The sequence below is a fragment of the Malurus melanocephalus genome, unplaced genomic scaffold, assembly GCF_030028575.1.
Source record: "Malurus melanocephalus ecotype Western Australia unplaced genomic scaffold, MMel_1.1 scaffold_138, whole genome shotgun sequence".
Taxonomy (NCBI): Eukaryota; Metazoa; Chordata; class Aves; order Passeriformes; family Maluridae; genus Malurus; species Malurus melanocephalus.
Genome location: NW_026623370.1, coordinates 1,057,280 through 1,080,464, shown reverse-complemented (window position 1 = coordinate 1,080,464; position 23,185 = coordinate 1,057,280). Strand labels below are relative to the sequence as shown.

Genomic DNA, 23,185 nt, shown 5'->3' with positions numbered 1-23,185 from the left:
CAAACAAAACCAAAACCTCAAAGAATTTAACACTGAATCAGGCAAGAAAATAAAACAGCTAGTGGTACTGGAGAGAACACCTCAAACACTGGCTTCTTTGACTACTTACTTTCAGAGAAACACTGTTTCAGTGCTTTAATTCAGGCAAGTATTTTATACCCACAGYAGTACTATTTATTCAAGATGGGACAGCACAATGGTTCAAGACCATTCAGTGAATTATAATGCTATTTGACTCCTCTAAACAAAACAGCCAAATACCCTTACTCCATCCCAGCTAGTCCAATTCTCCTTCCCACAGCAGCTCCCCTTCAGTGTGTGCCCTCCAACTCTCCCCATTTCACCCTTGATGTCTTATCCCTTGATGTCTTCTACATCACCTAACTTTGCTGTGGCAAAGAGCAGTGGAAGTAATGGCAGGTTCCATGCTTCACAGACTGAGGGAAGAAAAAAGCTACTGAAGCGTTCCTCTGGGCCGCTCTTCTCTTTTAGGTATTCACAGAAGTAATTTTATCAAACTTTCAAGAGCTAAATAATTAAGATTGTTTCCCTGCCAAGGAAAGAACTGATATGACTGACAGCACAACTGCAACAGTCAAGTCTCCAAGGRAATTGGACAATACCTGCAAGCCTCATGTAACAGCAATTCACTCTCCTCTTCTGCCAATCACTGCCAGCAGTAACTGAGAAATATTATAAAAATGTTTTGCCCTTTCTAATAAAGTCAACTTAATGCACTTTCTATCTCAGAGATAGATCTGCATGCTAGAGAAATAAAATRAAATTCCAAGACAACACAGTTCATTTACAGGATTTATATGTAATCCTAAATTGTTTCCCTGCATTCTGCTTCTCCTTATTTCCATCAATTTTAGTCTACAGCATTCCAAACTTTGGCAGTGGAAAAACTTTACCAATTCCAAACTAGACCAATACAATATTCTTTACTTTTGGCAGAACTGAAAAACACCACAACTGCTTCWCTCTGAATGCAAAAGTAAATGTACTCTGGCTATTCCTTTGGTTTAGAATAAAGCTTTAAGGCAAGTGTAAGGACCACTTTACACACCACGTAGTGGTGAGCATGCCTGTGACAACTGCAGTTTCTTCCTGGCTAAGAAACAAATTCTCYGTAAGCACAACAGTGTGGCATACATTGTTTCCTCCTCACTGTTGCTAAAACAGCATCCACCTGCTCTGACATCACACCCCCAGAATAACTACTGATACAGCTCCAAAGGACAGTAAAAGAGGGCTGGTGTTTCCACATGGTCCTAACCTCAACTCACTTTCCAAGTTGCTCTCCCCACTCTGCAGCCATGTACCATTCCCCACTCAATGAGGGAAGTCCAGATATGAAGAAAATAATCCAGCTTCTAACACAACACATTTTGAAATGAGGTGCAAGGAAAAAAAAAACCCCAAAACAACAAAAAACAACAAACAAGTGGGCATATGTCTAAACATATACATGATCATAAATCTCAGCTTCCAACCAATGCAAGAATAAACACTTCAGCCAGGCAGCTGTACCATCATGTGAAAATCCTGGAGTTCTCCTCCTCCCATTCCCCCCCTCTGATTCAGAGTACCCACATTGTTTCACTATTCAGGCGAGTCTTCCAGACCAGATTGTCTAGAAAAAAAAGGCTATTATTAATCTTGGAGAACAATTTTCAGAAACAGGCCAGTATTAACTAAACTACAGCTGCTATTCGCTGAAAGGAAACATTACTCAAAATTCTGTCTTTCATCAACAAGATTTAACYGAAAGATAAAATTATTAAGAACTGKTTTTTTTCAGCACAGTCCATCTAAGAACTATGTTCCCYAGCAGTTTTCATCTTAACTCAGCTGGGACTCTTGACCTACTGCACCATGAAGTGGTCAACTACTCTCTAAGATTTTTAAGAGTGAGGATTAGCTGATTATATTTTGAAGTAAATTTCCCTGGTTTACTATGTTGACTAAGACATTAGTGTAAYGGTGGTGGTTTGGTGTTTTTGATTTGTAAAATTCAGTTTCACTTTGAGTCCAACTGAAGAGTATTTCTGCCCTCTTCATTTGCCTTAGCTGAAGAGATGGAAGTTGACTGCAACTGTCACAACAAACCCTGTCAATGGTTTAGTGGGACCATTACAGAATATCATAATGAATTYAAACTAGGAAAAAAGAATAACTTTGGTTCCTGATTTAAGCAGTACAATTATGAACTCCTTCATTTTGATTCATGAACACAATTTTGACAAAATTATTAAACTAAAAATTATTCTGATCTGTCATGCAAGATTCCTATGTATTCTTGAATGTTCTTATTTCCAGTGATATTTTACCCATAACTGATGGACTTAGTAGAAGACAAATTTCAATTCAAGCTCTGGGTTTAAAGAAAAGAAGAAAACCATCAGGGAAAGTGCACTGCTCCTACACACTACAAAATGTTGATTCCAAAACAGGAATATTGTACTGATAATATTTTTTTAAAAATGCAACCAGGCTTTTGYCAAAAAGATAACACCTATACTAACTAACTGCACAAATTTCTTACTTTCCCTTATGCTGATGTTATAAATACAAAACAAAAGGCCATAATTATTTCATTAACAGGCTTTGAAAATACTTGCTGCCCCAGAACACTATAAAAGATGATAAATTATTTTCCTGTGTAGCTGTGAGAACACRGGTAAATACGAGCACTCTGCTCAAGACCCACAGCAAAATGGATGCACGTTTTCTTTAAATGCCATCTCACAGTTACTTGCTGTCCACCTAAAAGCTGTTTCCTTGCTGTGTAAATTCACATTCTCCAAAAAGGTATCAGCTCTGTACATAACAGTGTAAGTGCCACTACACTTTACAGCAGATTTTACATGAATTGCTTCTTCTATGTAACACTGGAGTGGTTTGGAGTGGAAACATCAGAAGTCTGAGACAGAATAGCATCTGTTTTGTGTGGATCCAGCAAGGCTGAGAGCAGAAGCAAGCTGATGTTTTAGCTATTTCTCTTCTTTCTTCTGTCAAGAGATTTCAAGAAGCAATTCCCATCAGCTCTTCCAACCACCATGCAAACCATTATCAGAAATGCCAGAAAAAAATGTAACTACTACTGTAAGACATAGTAAAGTATAATTCGAGCATGGTGCTTCTTCTTAACATAATATAGAAGCTCGTTAGACAAAAAAAACCTTATTCCTAATGAAGTTTCTAGATTTTAGTGGTAGCAGAAATAAAATAAAAGTTAAAAGAAGTTGTAAAACAACTTTTGAATATCAGCCTAACAACACAGGCTTTAATTTGAAAACTGAAAGAGAACTCTAAGGAGTTTTTGAGTTAACTGCAATTATCTTCAAACACGCGTGGGCTTATTCTCCTGTTAAATGAAACTCCCAGAAGAGACTAGCYAAAGCAGTATCTTTTGATTCAGCTTTTTTATACACATCATCTAAAATTACGGAGCAGAGCTTTCCAATAACTCTCCCTTCCCTCTTCCGTTACATCCGTAACATTGGAGGTTTTTAAAACTAGATTACAAATTTTTCCTTAGTAACTTCCAGAAACAGAGACAATGTTTAGTCCACCTAGTTACTACCTGTCATTCAGAGTGGTCTTATGTTCCTGCTTAAGAGTTTACAGCTGCTTCAACAAATAATTCCAAAAGCAAGTTTCTAATTGTGGGAGGGATACAGGAGGGTTTACAGTTCTGCTGACTTTGTATTCAAAATACAGATTAAAAAAAAAAAATCTTTACATTTACTAAATCTTGCAACAATAACATCAGATTAAAAAAAAAAAAATCTTAAACAACGGTATTATTGTTGGAAATAAAGGCTTGCAGAAAAGATAGTTTGAACTTGAAAATCCTCACTGCTACTCCTGACATAAATAGGCACTACAGTTTCAGTATTTCCTACATTAATTTCTTACATACAAGTTTTCTTTTTCTTCCAGCAAATACCTAATCAAAGCAAGAAAGATACCTGCTGCAGAATGCACTACAGAAAAGTCACTTGCCAATCTACAGCTGTCCTTCAAAAAACTTAAGTTCAAGTTAGAGCACTAATTATTAACTTCAAAATTTCCCACCATCTCAGATGTTTGCACAAGGTTTTACATACCTGCAACACTTGTTCTTCTGAGGATTACACAAATAGATACATTCATTTTGGTTAACAAGATGAAGTTTTTGGCTGGCAGTAGCCAGTATTCTGGCTTAAAGTCTCACAACAACAGTAAGTCCTATCTAGGCAAGACCAGTATCTTCTCTCAGTATTCTTATAATGAGGAATTCAAAAGGCACCTCAACAGTATTAAAGCACCTGGTATCTGGCAGTATCTTGTACATATGTGCCTTTTCCACCCCACTTTCAAATAAAAAGTAATGGTAAGTTGCAGAGTGAAAGCTAAAAAAACCACCCTTCACCAAAACATAAGGGTGAAATGGATTTAAAAATATATAAAAGGTGTATTTTTATTACTTTGTTTCAAAACCAGAGTATCTGCAATGACAAACAATGCTTTAAAATGTGATAAATTGAAGGAAAAGGTTATTTTTATTTTACAAGGATGAGCAAAGTACAACTACAACCTGTTAAATCTGTTAGAAAAGCCAGGATTTATATTCAAATATCCGATAAGTCAATTTAARGGTGGAAGCCTTCAAGTGTTTCTGCTGCTCTGGATGATGACATTGAGCTGTGAAGTCTAATACTCTTTCAGGTACAAACTGAGTAACTCTATACTATGGTATCTGAGGCTGCAGTCAATAAGTCACTATATGAAACAGGTATAGTTATTGCTCAAGTACAAAGAGATTGTAAGTTGGTGATGAAAATGGGTCAAATAAGTATTATTCTCATAAAACAGGTACAACACAGGGGAACAAAACGCACTGATCATTTGACTTTGTTGTGTTTGACATGAGGGCTTCTGTTGTCCACTCTAGTCTTGCAAATTACTTCTACAAAACTCCACAACTTTCTCTCTTGTCAGTGAAGAAAGTACTCATGGAGACAAAGCAACTCCATCTAAAAGACAAGTCAGCAACCTCTAAGAACACTTACCAAGACTACTTCCCTGCAGGTAAGAGGTGCAATCTGCATCTAACATCCCCTCACCTCAATTCTAAGCAAATGAACCTTAAGGAGAGATGACTATTTCAGTGATCACCTAATTCTCCCCAGTCATTCAGGTAGATAACCCATACTGAGCTCACAGAAATTTAGTTTTGATTTTTACAGAWACACAACCACCCCCATGCCARTATTCAGTAAAGGACTTGGACTGTRCAAATCTAACCAAGCATTTACACTATACGAAGCCTCTCAAATGGCCATTCAAAGCCAACCTATAAGCAAGGGATTTCAACCCATCTACACAAATACCTAAGCAGCGTGGCCTGTTCTTGGATCCTTTCATTTCATACAGGACAAGATGGGGAGCACTAAAACATAAAGAATATGGACATTTAAAGATCATTAGCTTACATTTCTTTCCTGATGGTTATAAGCTACATATATTTCTCTGAAAAACACTGCAAGTTACTTAAAACTGGGCAACTAGCAACTGAGAAAGAAAGTAATTTTAGCAAAGGCTCTCCCTCTTTTATAATAAAAAAAAAACGTGTTCCCCTCAGCCCAAGAATATGTGCCTCAACTCAAAACATCTCTTTCAGTAGAAGTCATACACTCCCTGAATAGGAAGTACTGCCAAATCAGCTTCAATTTTTGAACCTGCAATCTTGAATAAAAAGGTATACAACGGTTCAAAATGTCAAGAGATCACATAACACGGTCTGTTTGTACCACTATTTCTATTACAAACCATGTATCACATCCTAAATACCCAAAACAATCCCAGTGAGTTTGGATGAGCCTTACTGACCACTTCCTGATACCTCCCTGCTACCAGTTCTGTAATCACTGCATCATTAGCTGCTTGACTCCAACTCCMGACTGAGTTACTGCGCTGCTGCCACATCCATGGAGATGCAGATCACCTAAAATGCTGCAAACTACACACCACAAAAAGGCAATCTGAGGCTCATCATACAAATCAATCTTCAACCAAAGCTCAGTAAAATATTTTAGCTGCTCARTTGCAAGGTTATGAAGAAATTAACCCAAATTATCTGAAGTGGACTTGAAAAGTACAAAGCATAACGGAATGTATTACACTAAGTTACCCGTCACTGAACAAAAAAGGCTGACATACAAGCATACTAGGGATGAACAAGGGGTATAAAGAAAAAAAAAAGCCAGCAAAGAAAGTACTACACCCTGTAATAACATGAAGGCCACGGTGAAGGGCAACAGTAGACAACAGTACCAGTCCAGTACAGTACTGCAAAACAAAACCCAAGAAAAAGAGCCCTGTTAAAACACTGCCTAAACTGTTTGCTTAACATTTTTGTCTGTATTTGAAAYCATTAAGAGTGAACTAAGCAGGAAAAAAGGTCTTTCGAATCCAGAGCCAAAGTCAAGGCTGACTGACTGCTTGCTGTTTATCTGTAAAATCCCAAGACAAAATTAAAACCTTTAGGAAGACAAGTCAAGCTATGTTGAGCCATAAAAGCTCAGTCATAAAATAAAAGTGCATTGAACATATTCTCTCAACATGCTAAGAAACCACAATTARAACCAGATGTGTGAGTGAGTGTAAGAATATGAATACTGCTCACAGAGCTGTAGAAAATCAGAAATGCAAGAGAGCAACATTAAATATTTTAATTAAATGCAAGATGCTGAAACACAGCAGGTTTCCCAGAGTAGCACTTCCTTCATAAAATTTTGGATCTAGTGACAAGATATTCCCAAATTTAAAGTGGTAAGTTGATAGAAACATATGAAAGAAACTGTATATCCAGTATACACTTAGTGTAGCAATACTACGTTTTTCCATAAGGTCAAAATGAAGATGARAGGGTATATTGTGATTTCCTACTCACACCTGTTCATGACTCATATAAAATTTCCAACTATCAAATCCTTTATTAGAAATTYATTATAAAGAGACTATTTACTCTATAATCAAGGAGTCTGTGAGAGGGAGAAGCCAGTAAAGCAACAAAGGAGAACAGCAAATCAAGTATTTCTCTTGTTCATGACATTTTTAAGGCCATATTAATTCTAGAATAACAGGACAGTTTCATCAAAAGGACACGAATCATCACTGTATCAGTTTATGTACATCCAATTCCTTGTTCCTGTATAACATAAAAATCTCTTTTTATCGGCCTTCAGTGAGACCAAGAGACCAATCAATATTTCTGTTCAAAAACTAAGGGATGGGCAGGGAGACAGGAGGGAGATAAAACAGAGAGGGGAAAAGTCAAACAAAGTAGCAGAAAACAGGAAYGGTATTAGTCCTAAAAAGCTTCAGAAAAAAAAACTGTTCCACAAAAATATTTGCACAAAAATTTCTGTTTTCTCTAATACAGAATCATACCTAGCTAGAAATCCAAGCCATAGCTACAGTACACTGAACCTGAAATATTTATATTACTGTAAAACTACTAAATGAGAAGGGAAAATATTCTTTAGCATAATTGTATATTTGAGGGGGATTCTAAAGGCATCTAAATGCAATTACAAAGYACACCTTCTCTGTTACCTAATAAAGTGCAAGTTTTTTATTGTGCTTGTAAASGATGAGTCCTATATTTATTACTTCTGACTTCTGATCATGAAAACCCAACAGTGTAAGTTAAAAAGCAAAAGGCTGAAAAAGCCTAATTTTCACAGTTTTCTCCTTTTGGAAATGGYGGCTTCAACACAAGCAACCCCCAAACTTCTGCACTGGGAATTYGGAATTATTTCACTGAAAGAATGTGAGAGTTTTAGGAACAACCATGTGAAAATTTTAGTCTTCAAGAGAAAGGAATGACACTGGATAAATACTTATCCATCTCAGGCATAATTCAGTAATGTTTGTGAGAATATAGATGAAAAGAGCAGAGATTTGGTATGAGAAGTTACAGAATTCCTCCTCTTCAAGTTTTCAAAAACAACAGACAATACAAGATTTTGATTCTTAAATTTATTTTTAGCAGCATGTGTATACTAAGGGATGGTGACATCATTAGAAGATAGGTCCATGTCCACCACCTGCAACAGAAGCTAGACAGACGTTAAAGAAAACAATTTAAGAGTTAAAGATGACACTACTTACCCCAAACACACTTAAGAAAGTCACCTACTAAGCAGTATAGTTAGCTTTTGATGCAGACATGACATTATTTATGCGTTATCAAAATTTTCTGTCAAGATTTAGGGAATATATTACCTTGCTTTTGATGGGAATCATGCACTTCTGTTTCAGAAATAACTATCACAGAAACTCTTATTCTTAAAAAAATTCTCATGGAAAGATTGGTTATTCAAAATTACTTACCTGTAAATTATCTTTAGAAGATAAAATATCTRCAAATTTAGGTCTAAAGTTCCTATCTAAAGTTGGAAGCTAATGAGAATTTGGGAATTCCAATTCTAACTGTTAAACCAGGTTAACAGCAGGTAACACTTCTAGATGCAACTAAGAATACATCCACTTGCTCCTTACCATACCTGTTTGGTGTGGTAAGGAATCAGTAAGCTAGGATCTCAGCATTATACTCATGGATYGGTGATAGTAATTCATGAAATACTTTCTGTTACAACTGAGAGACCCTGTTATACTCAGGAAGTGTCAACAACCAGAACTCTAACACAAGAAACAAGCTTGTCTAGAACATATTAATTTCATCAGAAATGAAAGTTGAGCAGCAAAACCTAGGACAGACAGTTCAGGGAAACATTCTCAAAGAACAAAGTGACAGGCCCTCTCCGTTCTATTTCAAATGAGAAGCKAATAAGCAAGGTTCAACTTGAGGCAAGGAATTTCCCAAGTCTGTAAACAGAGAGTCCTTGCTTCATCTCCATTCCCTTATCACCAAAAAACCCTATATGAGCTAAGTCAGCAAGCCCAGACAATAGTCAGACAATATCACTAAGACATACTAATCTTACATTTCAAAACTTCAGAGCATTTATCAGCCTCCAGTTCCTAACCCAAAAAGCACTATTGGTAGTGAGCATGAAGTCACTTTATTCAACGCTAGTTTAGAAAGTTCATTTTAAGGTTCTTGTGTTTTAAAATCTCTTGGCTGACAGGCCTTTATTAGTAAGCTGGGTTGACACTATCTTGACTTCTAGTTCTTTATTAGGAACTCATGTTTATGCCACACTAATCAGCCTAAAAGCATTCTTACAGCACACTTCAACATCCTAGGACTTCACCTGCTTAAAACAGACCACCTACAGACACTGAAGACTTTTTAAAGAAAGACTTCAATCTAGTCTAAAAATGGAACTGTGCTGTATTAAGATTAAATTCTTTAGCAGTTTAAATAATTCAGCCAAGAAACCATCTGAAGGATCATAACATCTCAGTAGTATGCAATTGCTTTCTCTCAGAATTATGAATTCTCTAATCTAGTAATAATGGGAAATTAAAGTGGTTTATATTTGTTGAAAACGACCAACAAGGGTGGAATGTGTTCACAGCTCYGCTACCATTTTTAATTTCTTTTAAATTGAGCTCTCTTGTCTTATAGAAATGTAAATTGGTCTGAAGGACTAAGTCACTGCCTTTTGAACAACTCTCTATCCCAATAGTCTACTATAACTAAACAGGGTATAACTGCTGATAATAAGCTACAAAAACAAGTCAGTGTCTCTAGACAACCAGCCCTTCACTGTAACTGTGGGAAATTGTCCTTCAAACCCATTACACACACAGAAGGAAGGTAGGGCACGTGATGAAAAGCTTAAGGCTTCCTGYTCTTTAATCTTCCAGGTTCCATTATGCAGCTGGGTCAGTTGCTATTGCAATCAGCACTACCGTGCATACCATCTATCTTACATGAAGTTGGTTGATATTCTTCCCACAGGATAAACACAGTAAAGTTGATAGGAAGAACCTTCATCAATTGCTTTTCTGTGAGGCATAGAGGAAAGGAAGTAAGTCAGGAAATAAGAGTAGGCTAGGAATGATACAACTCATCTGAATGATGACTTCAAATACATTGTGAACAGCATTTTCCTGAACAAAGGGACCACAAAATCTGAACCCAAGCTATGAAGTTATAATAAAAATAATTAAAGCACTAAGGAAAGAAAATGTTCTTGACAGGCGTATATGATGAAACCAGAAGAGTAATTAGTTTTGGGACCATATATGCATATGCTGCAGTTACAGGGCAACATGATTGTCCAGATATCTCCCCTTGCAAAATGATGCAGCTTCAGCTCCTTTACTGTAATACCCAAATTAGCACTGGGAAGCAATTGACATGAGATTATGCACATATTCTAAATAAGTGGAATGTTCAACAGGAGGTGTTCCAGTAGTACATGGTAGGAAAGGAAAACAGATGACTRGTAACAGAAAGAACATAATAACTTAAGGGATCATTTTCTCATAAGTTGCTCACTCTGCATCCTTCTGTCATTATGATCTGTCTGGTCCTGCTGGTGCTAGTGCTGATAATTAGCTGTGTTAGAGGCTGTAGAACCTACAGCTACATTTTGCTGGRTTTAACGGATGCTTGAGTCAGGTTAACAAGTTGTGCTGAAACCAGGAATTGAATTTTTATCCTTTAGCAAATACATAACTAAGACAACAATGAATGAAAAGAGCATGAAAAGAAAATTACACTATGAAGAATTACATTTCTAACACTAAGGATAAAACTTTCTATCTTGCATTGCTAAAACTAAGTCTATATATATAACAAAGACTGAATAGCTAAAAAAACAGAAAGAGCTGATTTAGAAAGTTTAGAACACTAGACTCAAAAAATGTGTTAATGYGCTGGAAGCAAAGATGTAACAGTGGCAATTAAATATTTATCTTTGGGAAGAAAAGTTGTTTAGGCTAACTAAAAAACATTTGCAAGAACAAGCTTTAGTGAAGAAGGGACTAAAACAAAACATTACGCACTTCCAGCTTATGTTCTTTCTCTGCAAGGAACTCTTTTTGACATCGGAGAAAATCTGATAACATTCGAGTTAGCTGTTTTCTGTCATCTATTTCAGCTGCCAACCTGCCATTGTAATCCGCCAGCAACATACATGCATCATCTACCATTTTGGAAAGTTGCTCTCCAGATTCCTTATCTAAAAGGCAAGCAGAGAAAAACAAGTAAAGCATGATTTGATTACGGATCATTACATTCTTAGAACAGCATTTTGGTTACCAGGCCCCCAACCCTCACCTGTTATTCTGTCTAACAGGGACACATCCTGGACCTCTATAGGCAAGGAAGCTATTCTCTGGTGAACTGCTGCATCCCCAGAGGCAGCATTTTCTAGTTCTTGTAATGCTCTAATGAGATCAGTGGTCTGAAAAAAGGATGCAAGATTGAGAACTAGTTTAAATAAACAGATCCTGGAACAAAACAGAAGTATTTCGCAACAATTGTATGGAATAGATTTGAACAACATTTACAGTACCAGACTTTAAAGTCAAAACAAAACCTTCAATTCTCAGCACAACATTGCAGTGTTCTTAGTTTTAAAGGTCACCTTTCTACAACAGCGTTTTCATTTAAATTCTTGGTATAGGAATACCTATAAATCTTTTCTTCTTGACAGTAGTGATTATTTTAGAATACCTTCCAATTTATTATACATTTTTTAAATTATTTTTCTTGTTGTTTTGCTCCAYTATTGTAAAAGACTGTATCAGTGCACTTCTTTTGAAAGCAGGGCTGATGGCCACAGAAGCCCAGATATCTGTTACAGAGAAACATACTAAATTGTGATTACTTGAGGACAATCACTCTTTGCTATAACAAAAATCCTTCTGAGATAGGGCAATACTGTAATGAAAACACACAAGAATTAGAGAAGCCCTAACAGTGCAAGGTAGACAAGAATTTTTCCCATCATGACTGAAACACTGAGAAATATTTTATTGATAAATCTGTTTCACTCTTACTCTAATACATCTGTGACTCATTACTACCCTGGAAATGGAATGAGAACTCAATACATTGTGGAAACCACTGCTGAAATCCTGACACAAACAAAGCTGGACACACAGTTCACACATTTGGGTTTAGCATCAAATACCTCAAGTTACAGCATACCCCACTGAAGTACTGTGAAAAGTTTCAGGTGTAGCCACCTTTGCCCAGAGACAGTACCTCACTAAAAAGAAAGAGACCATCCAAAAACAAAGAGTAACCGAAAAATTCCATACGTATGTATAGAATTTTTTACACATGCTTTTACCTGAGGAGGATCAGTGGGAGAACTTCGAGGTGAACAGTTATTTTCATCAACTTTTATCTGTTCATATGTGCGCTTCCTCACCTTTCTGTCTCCATCTAAATGAAAACAAACACAGCAGTCAGGGAAATACTACTTTAAACAAGAGAATGATCCTTCATACACTCACAGAATACTTACACAAAGCTTGCCTAAGTTGTTCTAATACATCATTTTCATAAACAGACCTTTCTTCCCAGATAGACAGCACTCGGCCAAGGTGTTTCTTACAACTCTCATCAGACTCACTGTTACAAGGCAAAAAAGCAAATATCAGCACTAGGCAGAAGAGCAGCACTGTGTTTTATATTGTATTTTTGTACCATTTTTTGAGAAGTATTGGTAAAGAGTTTGCTTTTACATATACATACATAAATATAAAAACCTTTTCACAGTTCTTTAAAATATCCAAGCATCAGAAGGCAAATAATCTCAGWAAATAACGAATTCTCATTTCAAAGGAAAGAAAGCAAAGACCAGTTCAAGGTAACCTAGCAAGCAGATTGAAAAAAAAAAAAGAGGCCAACACCCAACTCTATTTTCTTCTCAACCCATAAATCTGTAGGTCTGTAACCCTATTATGCAAATACTACACATAGGTTTGTGTTGCTTCAACAGCTGTATATCATTGTGAAAATAATCCTGTATCAAGACTCCAGCTTCCTCATGCAATGCAACTAATGGCTGCTGGGGAAAAAGAAATCATGCAACATCAATMATGAAAATGTAAAACTGYTGYAGCACATAAACACAAACAGYAAGCAAGTCTTAGTTTCAGGAATARCTAACAGCTTTCCAAGGCAAAATGGGACTGAATGCTGGTGAATTTACYATCAAACTTCATCCAACAGAACTAAGACTATCCAAGATCTAAAGAACACTGAATAAATTAGACTAACGAGGCTTTCAGTACAGAAATAGCACATAAAGACTAGGTGGGCCAGAAAGATGAACTGAGGACTTCTCTAAAAGTCCCTCAAGTACAGTATGATGAAGGACACCGCACAGTCAAGTTTACTGTACCTTGAAACATGCTTAAAAGCCTCCACTATTACTGGAGCAAAGTCTTTTGTAAATTCTGGTCCTTTCCTTTTGCTGTTCTGTATGACATCATTGGCCAAGTACAGGAATGTCAGCTTTCTATTTGGTTTTGCTAATAAAAAGAAAAAGAAAGAATCATTAGAAATTTCACTTCCTTCAACTAATATCTATGTATCCAGGTTTATACTGACTACAAACACCCACCACCCCACACCTCCCCCACCCTGAAATCAAGTGTGTTTTTCCCATTTTCATTACTCCTTACACCATTTCACATTTTTAGTATTTTCCTGTGAAAAGACTTTGGTCATTYATAGGGTTTTCTCTCCCTTCTGCTCTCTTTGTTCAACTCCTTCTTCCTTCCTAGTATGACACTACTTCCCTTTAGCGCTATCTCAAAAAACAAACAGAAAAAAACCCCAGGTATCCAAAGTGTTCTTCATTCTCAAACTATTTTCGCATGTCCTTATATGATTCCTGTTTGGAATCTGGAGGATTTCTTCCAAGTACTTCCACTTTCCTTTAAGCCTCATAAATTTCTTACACTCATGAAGTCTTCACATAGGGCACTTCACAAATCCAGAATAATTCACATGAAGAACCTCCTCATTTTCAGTCTGAATTTCACTCAGTCTTACGTAACTACTTCTCATTCTCACATTGAAGCAAACGGAAGAGTCAATCCCTAGTCAGTCCTCCTGTATCACTGTGATACTCCCTTCCTCATCTCCAAATTGTTAAAACATTTATGTGCAGCAGCTGCAACATCACAAAAACTTTTTCAAAAACTGCTTTCAAGCTCCTGTGGTGTATCTCTTCTCCAAGCACCTTAAGCATCTTATCCCATCTCTCTTAATATGCAACAGATTACCAGCTTYCAATTTAAGAGMTACTTTTCAAAATCTATTCCATGTTTTCTAAATGCTCCTGACTACTTTCATTTACAATCACACTTTATCTAATCTTCATTAGTCTACAAGTTTCTTGGAGCTGAAACTCTTTTTGTAACACTTCTACCTTTGGTTAACACCAGATTATCATTACTACAACATAGTCTCAGTATGTACACTCTGATTTTAAAAAGAGACTTCTTTTGAAAAACACGTTTTTTCTGCTCTCTCAAGGAAAGCAGCACTGTGGTAAAGAAAATCTAGATTTCTTTTAATTTGTGCRAGCAAGTATGATTTGATTTTGTTATCTTCTACTCCATCCTCTCAAAAACRCAGAACCACCACCCTCACATATAAAGAGAAAAATCTATGTTAATTTGCTTTCACTCTAGGGGAAYGTTTTTTAGAATAAATTTTGCACTACACAAAGTCTCTTCTTGAGGATTTCTCCTTTAAGTACTGAATTCTTCCTATCCTCTTGAACAGACATCTCTAACAAGTTGGGACTTCCGGACTGATTGGGGAAAAACCCCTCTGTTAAATGTAAAAATGCGCTTCTCTTACAATCAAGGCAAACTAAAGAGTAGCAAAAAAAAATTAGCTTGGAAATGCTGGACACAAGGGGGAKTCTATTATGAGGCTGCTCCAAACAGGGAAGTCACCCAGGAAATTAATCTATTTGGGCCAAAATCTGGCTAATCTAAAATGTAGGTTTTATAAACCTGTGCTGCTCAATTTCTATATTAAAACCTGACTGATGATAAAAACAACACATCTCCTACCTAGGTTTCAGGTAAATCAGAGTTCTGACACCTAGCAAGTTTTGAATTATTCAAAGAGAGAATCTCAGAAAACACATATTGYCTCACAGGCATATCAAAAAGTAACTAGAGTTTACCAAAAATGGCCCTGCYGCCTCTTCCATTTCTTAAATAAGTGCAGAATTAGGACTCAAAGTATAATGAATCCTATATCCTCTGGAACTGCATGCAGGATAGGCTCTTGTCCATCCATTTCACAGGGGGAAAAACCCTCCCGTTTCAATCCTCAGTGATGCAACTTATTTCTGAGAGATCTCAACTTTCTTCTTTCCAATAAACAGTCAAATCAGTTGGGCTGGCAAAGATGGGAGATGTATACACAGTGCCATGAAGTCAGGTGATGCTCTCACAAAACCTAGACTTTAGTCACTACAGTAAAAGATTTATATACCATGTTTGTTAAAAGCATCCTAAACCCCAGAAAGTCACTTTCAGGCCTTTTTCCCTAGTATTACCTTTTCAGCTTCCTACTACAATTCAACATAAACTAAGCTGTGCAGAATGAAAAAAAGTCCTAAACACACTATTAAGCTATCTGTAGCTTTGGCTGAAAACTCAACTAACATTCTACCCTTAAATTCACAAGGAAAATTGTGAAGTAAAATTTAATTTCTCTTGCTGCAAGAATGTGCTGACCAAAATACCAAAGGTAAAAAWTATGTCTAGTCTGGAGAATCTCTCCCTTTCCCTTCATAAATCTTCAAGACCTACATACTGGTCTACTAGCACTCTGCCTTACACATGAGACTGAAGTGCAATGCAACCTCTGGCAACTGAGGCTGATACCTGAGCTGAAAACATTCTGTTGATAGCCTGACTATAAATTAACTAGTGATATCTGAAATACAAAATTAAATTCAAGACCAAATAGTTCCTTTTCCAGAACAGATCTATGTCTAAAGTATCTCTCTTCAGTAGCAGTATTACTAACTTTCCAGCCCTAGGCACTGATAAGCCACAGAAAATCAAAATGGATCAAACAATTTTGAAGGTCCTCAACATGTGGCAAGGCTACTGGCAAAATCATTCTTACTGTCAGAAGAAAATAAAGGGAAAAAACCTGCAATAACTTAGGTTGAAGAAGGATCTGAAAAGAATACACTGCCAGAACGTACAGTGCTAGAAGTAGCCAAGCCACAGCATCTCAGGTACATCAACAGMACAGTCTGCAAACACTAAACTGCCAAGAAATCATCCATGTTGGATCGAGTCATCTTTTCAGAAGCTCTGTGCAAGTGTTCAGTTAACTCCTCTGCTTACTGCAGTTRTATTCATCATGCAACCACCAAAGCAGCTCCCTGTAGCAATGGATTCTGAAGTATTTCAACATGTCAACAGTGCTGTTGGTATAAGAGCCATATTAAGCAGATTACTCCTAAAGWATCCACATGGGATTGGCACCTTGCAAATGAAACTATGTCTGTCCCAAAAATGCATCTGACATGTTCAAATGCCAATGAATATTCTTCAGATAATAATRCTATTTCATCAACAATTAGCATACTGAGATATCTGCAGTGGAGACTACATTATCAAGTCAGTTTTTGGCAATCCATCCTTCTCAGGAATGCATTCTTATTAGCCCTGCCCCGGTATGCGTGGTTCTCTAACAGTTCAATACAGAAGTCTTGACATTATATGCTTTAGTCCACAATACTTACAGAACTCTTAACACTGATAAGCCACCACTTYAGTGCAAGAAACCAGTATTTTACCCTGAAAGGCAATAAGCTGGTCATTTTCAACCAAGGTCAGCCTTGGCAATCAAAGCCAGCATAATCACCGGTATTTGTCTTTTCCAGGTTTACCTCCTGCATTTGAAATTGAGCTCCCATGAAGATTTCTAGAAACATGCCCATTAGTTTCATGCTGCTTTACACCTCTTCCCTAAAGCAAAGAGATATTTGCTTTCTTGGATATACTGGAAGAAACTACAGAAAAGCACACAAGCATAGTTTACACAGTTATATCTCACTACAAGTGTACAGACTGACCAAGCCTCCGAAAATGTTACATCAGGCTTTAACCTTCTATAGGCCAGCTCTGCTTTGTCAACTGACCTCGAAAGAAAATATTACCTAACAAAAGGGTTTGAGACAATGAGCATCACTATGTCAAAATCCCACAACAACATTTATCAGCACTAAATATTTCACCAGCATACYAAAGTTCTCTAGCATGGATTCAATTAAAGACTTGGCTCAATTACTTTTGAATTACTTTCATCTACATATATATGCAGGAGAGTATGGGAATGTGAGSACTTCTCCCAAAATCTCTAGGTCACTTTCTGTCTTACAGCATGCTTCACATCTTTGCAAGAGGAGTTTATGACATCTCTGTAAATACCTGACAAGCTTTCAACTTTTTATTACAAGACCAGACATACTTCAGTGAAGCAGCACTGAAACTTGAGTGCACGATCACTAATCCTTCACACTGCAGAAAGCTAACCTGTGTTTTTATGCAAGCTGATTAAGAAGAGTATCTTTGGTAATATGACTGAAAAAAGCCATTTCAGAGGCTGCCACCAGAATGGACAATTTAAGGATAATATAACCCATAAAAGGCATGCTGCACTACAAGCACCTAACCTTAAAATTCATTAGCCTTCTTCTACGAAAAGGTTAAATTAAGTGTTCAACTTTGCAGTCATCTGGTGAATTTAGCCAAGGTTTGATAACTGCTGTGTTTTCTTTTGAGGGGAATGTGATTGCCCACTGAATGTGTTCAAGGTTTGATGATCCAAGTATTTGACTCTCAGTTTGGAGACTAGTAACAAAGGGAACAGCAGCACACAGCCACTGCTGGGAAAAAGGCCATCAGCATCAAATTACCACGGAAATGTCAGAAAGCTGGTCACAGACCAAGGAAACCATTCCAACATAATTACTCTGCAGAAGCTTCCCACTGCACTTAGTACATCTTGGATTACCTGAACATATTAAACAAACCAATTCCTTTCACTGCCTCACCTGGCTGATTAAATGACAAGATGGATATGAATCGACAGTAACAAAAGTTTCAGGACAGGAAAAAGACCCTACACTTAGGTATTCAGAATCAGATCACTGAAAGAGAGGCAGGTACAAGTGACATGCTGGTTTGGACAATCCGCAACCCAAATGTAWCTATTTTAAATTACAGTCTTATAGTGCTACTCTGTTGTTAAGTAACTGTACGTAATTTTGTAAACCATGTATTTAGCAATAAGTTTCCCTAACTTGACTCAACAACTCCCATTTATTCTCTCACATTAGCCAGTGACACTATACCACCATTAAGTAAAATAATCTTACAACCAGCAAGAAGAGAAAGATTCATTCTCCTGGTGGAACCGAGAATAACTACATTACATGGTACAAAAAATAATTTCTTTAAACTGGGAACTTGCTTCCTGTTAATCCCCTTCTCATCTGCAAGGCAATATATTGCAACCACTTCTGGATGTAGCTGTGCTCCAAAGCATCTAAGYATTAGAGTAATTCAGATGTAGTACACCTTTCAAATCCACTTTCAGTGTAGCTAGACCTTCTCAATTTACATACTAAAATCCTCTATCCTCCAAATTTCAGCAGCTGCCCCAACAGCAGTAGCTTCAGAAAAACATACTGCATCAATGCCAACAGCTACACTGRATGAGGACCCAAACATGAGTATACATCCCAGTAGCAGAAGCTGTAGACAAACCATAAATAAGCAAAAAAAAAAAAGTAGCTTCTTATATCACTGAATGACCAACACCACCAAACAAAAAAAGCATAATAAACTGTAAGAGCAGGTGAGCTCGCAAAGTCAAGCATTACAAATACAATCCCCCTGTAGCAGCACAGATGTACCTACATAACTGTGGCTGTCTTAAAGGCAATACACAATAGCTCTACTGACCTAGATAAGATGTGCAAGGAAGACAATGATCAGTGTGACACGGGTGGAGTGACAGATGACAGCCAATACTAGAGGTCAAGTGATTAAGGGGGATGGGGGATGATCAACATCAGTTTCTGTTACTGACTTATCAATGAGATGCTACGTCCAGSTCTGAGGAAACAGATACTTGAATCTAAAATTAGGTTTAAAGATACATCACGACAATGTCCTGTGCAGAGCTGACACTTGGACACGATGATCCTTGCGAGTCCCTTCCAATTCAGAATATTCTGTRCTTCTGTGGTTACTAAAATATCACTAGGAAATAAATACTTAACAAGTGACAGAGCTGGACCTGGAAAAGCTAACTAAAAATGAGATGACAGGAAAAGGTTTTTACGGACAACTAACTGGAACTCAAAACAACAAGTCCCATATTACAAACTTTTAGCACTTTGGGTTTTTTTTTCCTCTGAAAAAGAACACATTTTAACCAAGTACAGCAAACTGCACATCAAGCCTTCTGAAYAAGCAGTTACTGTTCACCCTTGAAGTCAGATGCTTTGAATTTTAGAACTGAAAATTTTCATTTCAAAACARAACAACTAACAAACCTCCAGAGCATCCTGAAACCAGGGAGTAAGAGATGCATGCAAGAGAACATACCTTGTTTGCAAATAACAAAAAAAAATTCTCAACAGACTCCATTCCAGAAGAGCCTATTCAAAGGTGTTCCTAAGGGGCTTCCCAACAGCCACTCAGTGACTGCAGGCTTACACAACAAATTTGTACTTATGCCACTACTCAGTTTAGAAAAAAACCCTGTAAGTCACTCCCTTTATGGATACAGAAAATTACACAGTTTAAATGGGCCCACCAGTTGCCTTTCTRAAATGACTGATGTAATCACAAGTTAATTAATTAGTACTACTTAACTACTTAAACACTGAATAAGCTTATGACTATCAAGTAATTAACTATTTAACTTCAAGTGTTACATTTCATACATCTGAAATCTAGCTCAAGTAGGATCAACAAATTTAAGAAAAGCTGTACATGAMGGTGTATTGAACTGATGAGTCATAGAGACACCAGAACATGGGACCTGATCACTACCAATTAATTCAAGTAAACAGAAATGCACTAAGATTTTATGTTGCATAAATTATTTGCACATTTGAAAAKCTGTCTCTTCACTGCTACTCCAATGTGGTACAAAGAAAAAGACTATTTTAAAAGAATAAGAACCAAACATTTAGGAAAAAGAGCTCTGACCTTAGCACTTGCCTTTATGAATAACTAGAGATATGTTCAGAAAGGTTCATGCAAGCCCATCTGACACAAGCGATCTTTTACCAAAACTAAAAGCATCCAATAAAAATGTAATACTACATTGTATTGTGTCCAACCCAACTGGTTATGCAATGTTCCTGAAAGGCAGTAGATTGGAAGCAAGTTCTGGAGATGGGGGTGACAATAAAAGAGAGGATACAATGAAAGGAAATCCAATCTAGAAAAGTAAGGGTCAATTTTCAGATCCAGGACTCTACTGACTAACAATAGCAGCTGCTGATGCCAGTAATTTTTGCATCCATATTCTCCAAAGAGAGGAAATTTTTCTTTCAGGTTGGAGAGAAATCATTTTTCTCTGGCTTGAATGGCAGGCAAGTCAGGAACCTTAAACTTACTATAATTACAGCCTCATTCCTAATATCCTCTTTTGTGGTGTTTTATGCACTTGCTTCATTACAGAACACCAGTCTTCCTCTATCTTTCCCATGCTGTCTGCTTAGATCACTACATCCACCTTTGGGGATTAGCGACCATCTTACGATTCTGTGAAGCAAATAGCTGGAATGCAAGCTAACATTCACWAAGCTTGGGTATTATCAGAGATGGAAAATTAAAATACATATTAACAATACGAGCTTCAAATGAAGCTTCCTATTTTCAAATATGAAACACTGGCCTAAGAGCCCAGAAGAAAAGGGTCAAGACTTTGAAAAAACTAAGCTACTCCTACCACAGGTAGAGTATCACATGCTTTCCAGAGATCCTTGAAGGCTGGCATCCAAAGAGAGGTCACAGAAAAATCTTACTCTGAAGCAGCAAAAGCTGGATGACAATTTCAACAAGGAAAACAAACCCAATTAAGGCAGCTATTCTTACCAAAAGTTCAAAAGAAGATCATTATCCTTTTTTCTCAATGCCACTTTCAGACATGAAGGGCAGGTTTCAAAGATTTCATTTCTCCAGTTAGTCCACCAGCACAACAGGAAAATTAAAGTTAAGGACTAACCATTAATATCACAGATTACTATGAACTAGTATTGTGCATTTTAATTAAGATGAGCAACCAAAATTCTGTCTCTATTTCAATTAGTTTAAGACACCTTTCTGGTATAATTCAAATCCACAAACATTCATGTTTGATTAGAAGGCCCAGAAATGTGAAATGTTTCAGACATTGATGGGAGATCCATTAATTTGCGACTCATACAGGAAAGCAAGCTTGCAACTAGCATAYAGTGAAAATGTGTTTATTTACTACGATGAAATATGCCACCAAGTCAGTCTTTCTTCAGTCAATACAAAAGAGAATTCAACTCATGCCTGAAAGTACAAAAGTTAACGTTTCACATAAAAGGAATATATTAAACAAAAACACTGTAGCCATATTACACGAAACTCAGTAGTTCCTTCCTTTTTTCTAAGTCCTGTAATGGCTTAGTGCTGTTTTTCCTCTCTATCTGAAAGATTGACTCTTCTATTATTCCCATTAAAGATCCACACATTAGTGATGCTCCAAAGGAAGCTACTGGAAAACAGTATCATTTCWTAGAGCAAAGAAGAGTTCTACCAAGTGAGTTCTTTTTCTTAAATGAACCAACTTAAGAACAAGTTATTTTTCAGTCAGGTGAAATAAACCTTCACATGCCATTTCTCCCTTTCACTCCCCTAATCGCTGCCTATACCTGCAAGTTCCTYCCTGTTAAACGGAATGCCACATTAGCATTTAAGTCTGCACACCGAACACAGCAGCTAAAGAAACTCACGATTTTATTATGCTAACAATGGTATTAACCATCTGGCAAAAACAGGAAGTAAAAACCCCTTTGGACACATTAAATTGCCCTTCCCCCAGTGTATTCCCATCCTCATCTGCCCTTTAAGAATAGTTTCTGGCAAGAAAACTTGAGTGAACAAGAAATTCAAACCGTATAACAACTAATCATCACTACAGATTATGAAAAATAATACCTGAAAAGGCTCCGTCTTGAAAGAGCTTTAATTAATACTAAGAAAAAGCCCTAAACCTCTGGCTCACCGGATTCTTGTTTCCCACTTTCCTTTCTCCTTCACAAAAAAAGGGGAAATAAGACACAAGGGGCAGCCTCCTCAGAAGCATCTCATTAAGAGCAGAAGGGAGAATGGGAGGGAAAAGAGGAGCGAGGAGAGTGGAAGAAAAAAGAGGGAGGAGAAGCACCTGCATGCCCCGTCATCGAGAAACGGAGACCTGGGGTTTAACGCTGGCCCCAACAGTTCGGCTCCCCCTCAGCGCTGAGGCCCATCCTCCCTCCTCCCCGCCTGCTTGCCCGGCTCCGCAGGCCGAGCAGCCCCCGCCGCCATCCTCCTCCCCCGGGCAGCCGCACTCCGCAGCGGGGGCGCCCGCCTCCATCTCCTTCCCAGACCCACCGCCCCGAGGCGGGCCCTGCCCGGCCCCGGCCTCACCTTTGCGCAGCTCCCGCTCCCACACGTTGACGATGAGCGCCGAGTGCTTGCGGTGATGGATGAGCCACAGGCTCAGGGTCTGCACGCTCTGCTGCGAGTTGCTCAGCTCCGACAGCTTCCGCTCCAGCGCCGCCTCCGAGAACGCCGACATGGCTGCGCCGCGTTGAGTCCCGCCGCCCCGTCCCGTCCCGGCCGGGCCGCGTTCAGTCCCCGCCTCTCGGCCCCGACGAGGGAGGAGCCGACGAGCGCTCCCCGGCCCTTCCCGCTTCGCCGGCAGCGCCCGGCGCCAACAAAATGGCGGCGGCCGAGGCCCGTGGGGAGCGCGCGCCCCGCCCCCTTCCCCGCCTGCCCTCACTTCCGGCCGAGCGCGAGCCGGGGGCGGGACCGCCCGGGAATGGGACCGGGCCGGGAATGGGATCGGGCCGGGAATGGGATCCACAAGGGATGGGTTCGGGCCGGGAATGGGATCCACAAGGGATGGGATCGGGCCGGGAATGGGATCCACAAGGGATGGGATCGGGCC

General features: G+C 38.3%; 1 protein-coding gene across 2 annotated transcripts in view; it reads right to left on the bottom strand.

The window, feature by feature from the left end:
• The window catches only part of RPRD1A (regulation of nuclear pre-mRNA domain containing 1A), a 43,376-nt gene extending 20,397 nt beyond the window's left edge, over positions 1-22,979 (bottom strand). The window contains exons 1-7 of one of the 2 annotated variants that reach the window (XM_057371027.1): positions 22,663-22,979; positions 13,332-13,461; positions 12,450-12,556; positions 12,273-12,367; positions 11,252-11,378; positions 10,978-11,153; positions 8,011-8,114 (exon numbers count right to left, since the gene is read on the bottom strand). In XM_057371027.1, the coding sequence (XP_057227010.1) occupies positions 8,058-8,114; positions 10,978-11,153; positions 11,252-11,378; positions 12,273-12,367; positions 12,450-12,556; positions 13,332-13,461; positions 22,663-22,813 (843 nt within the window). In that variant the 5' untranslated portion in view covers positions 22,814-22,979 and the 3' untranslated portion in view covers positions 8,011-8,057. Of the gene's footprint in view, positions 1-8,010; positions 8,115-10,977; positions 11,154-11,251; positions 11,379-12,272; positions 12,368-12,449; positions 12,557-13,331; positions 13,462-22,662 lie in introns of those variants that run through there. The other variant, XM_057371026.1, reaches the window with a different exon arrangement.
• Positions 22,980-23,185: the final 206 nt, after the last annotated feature.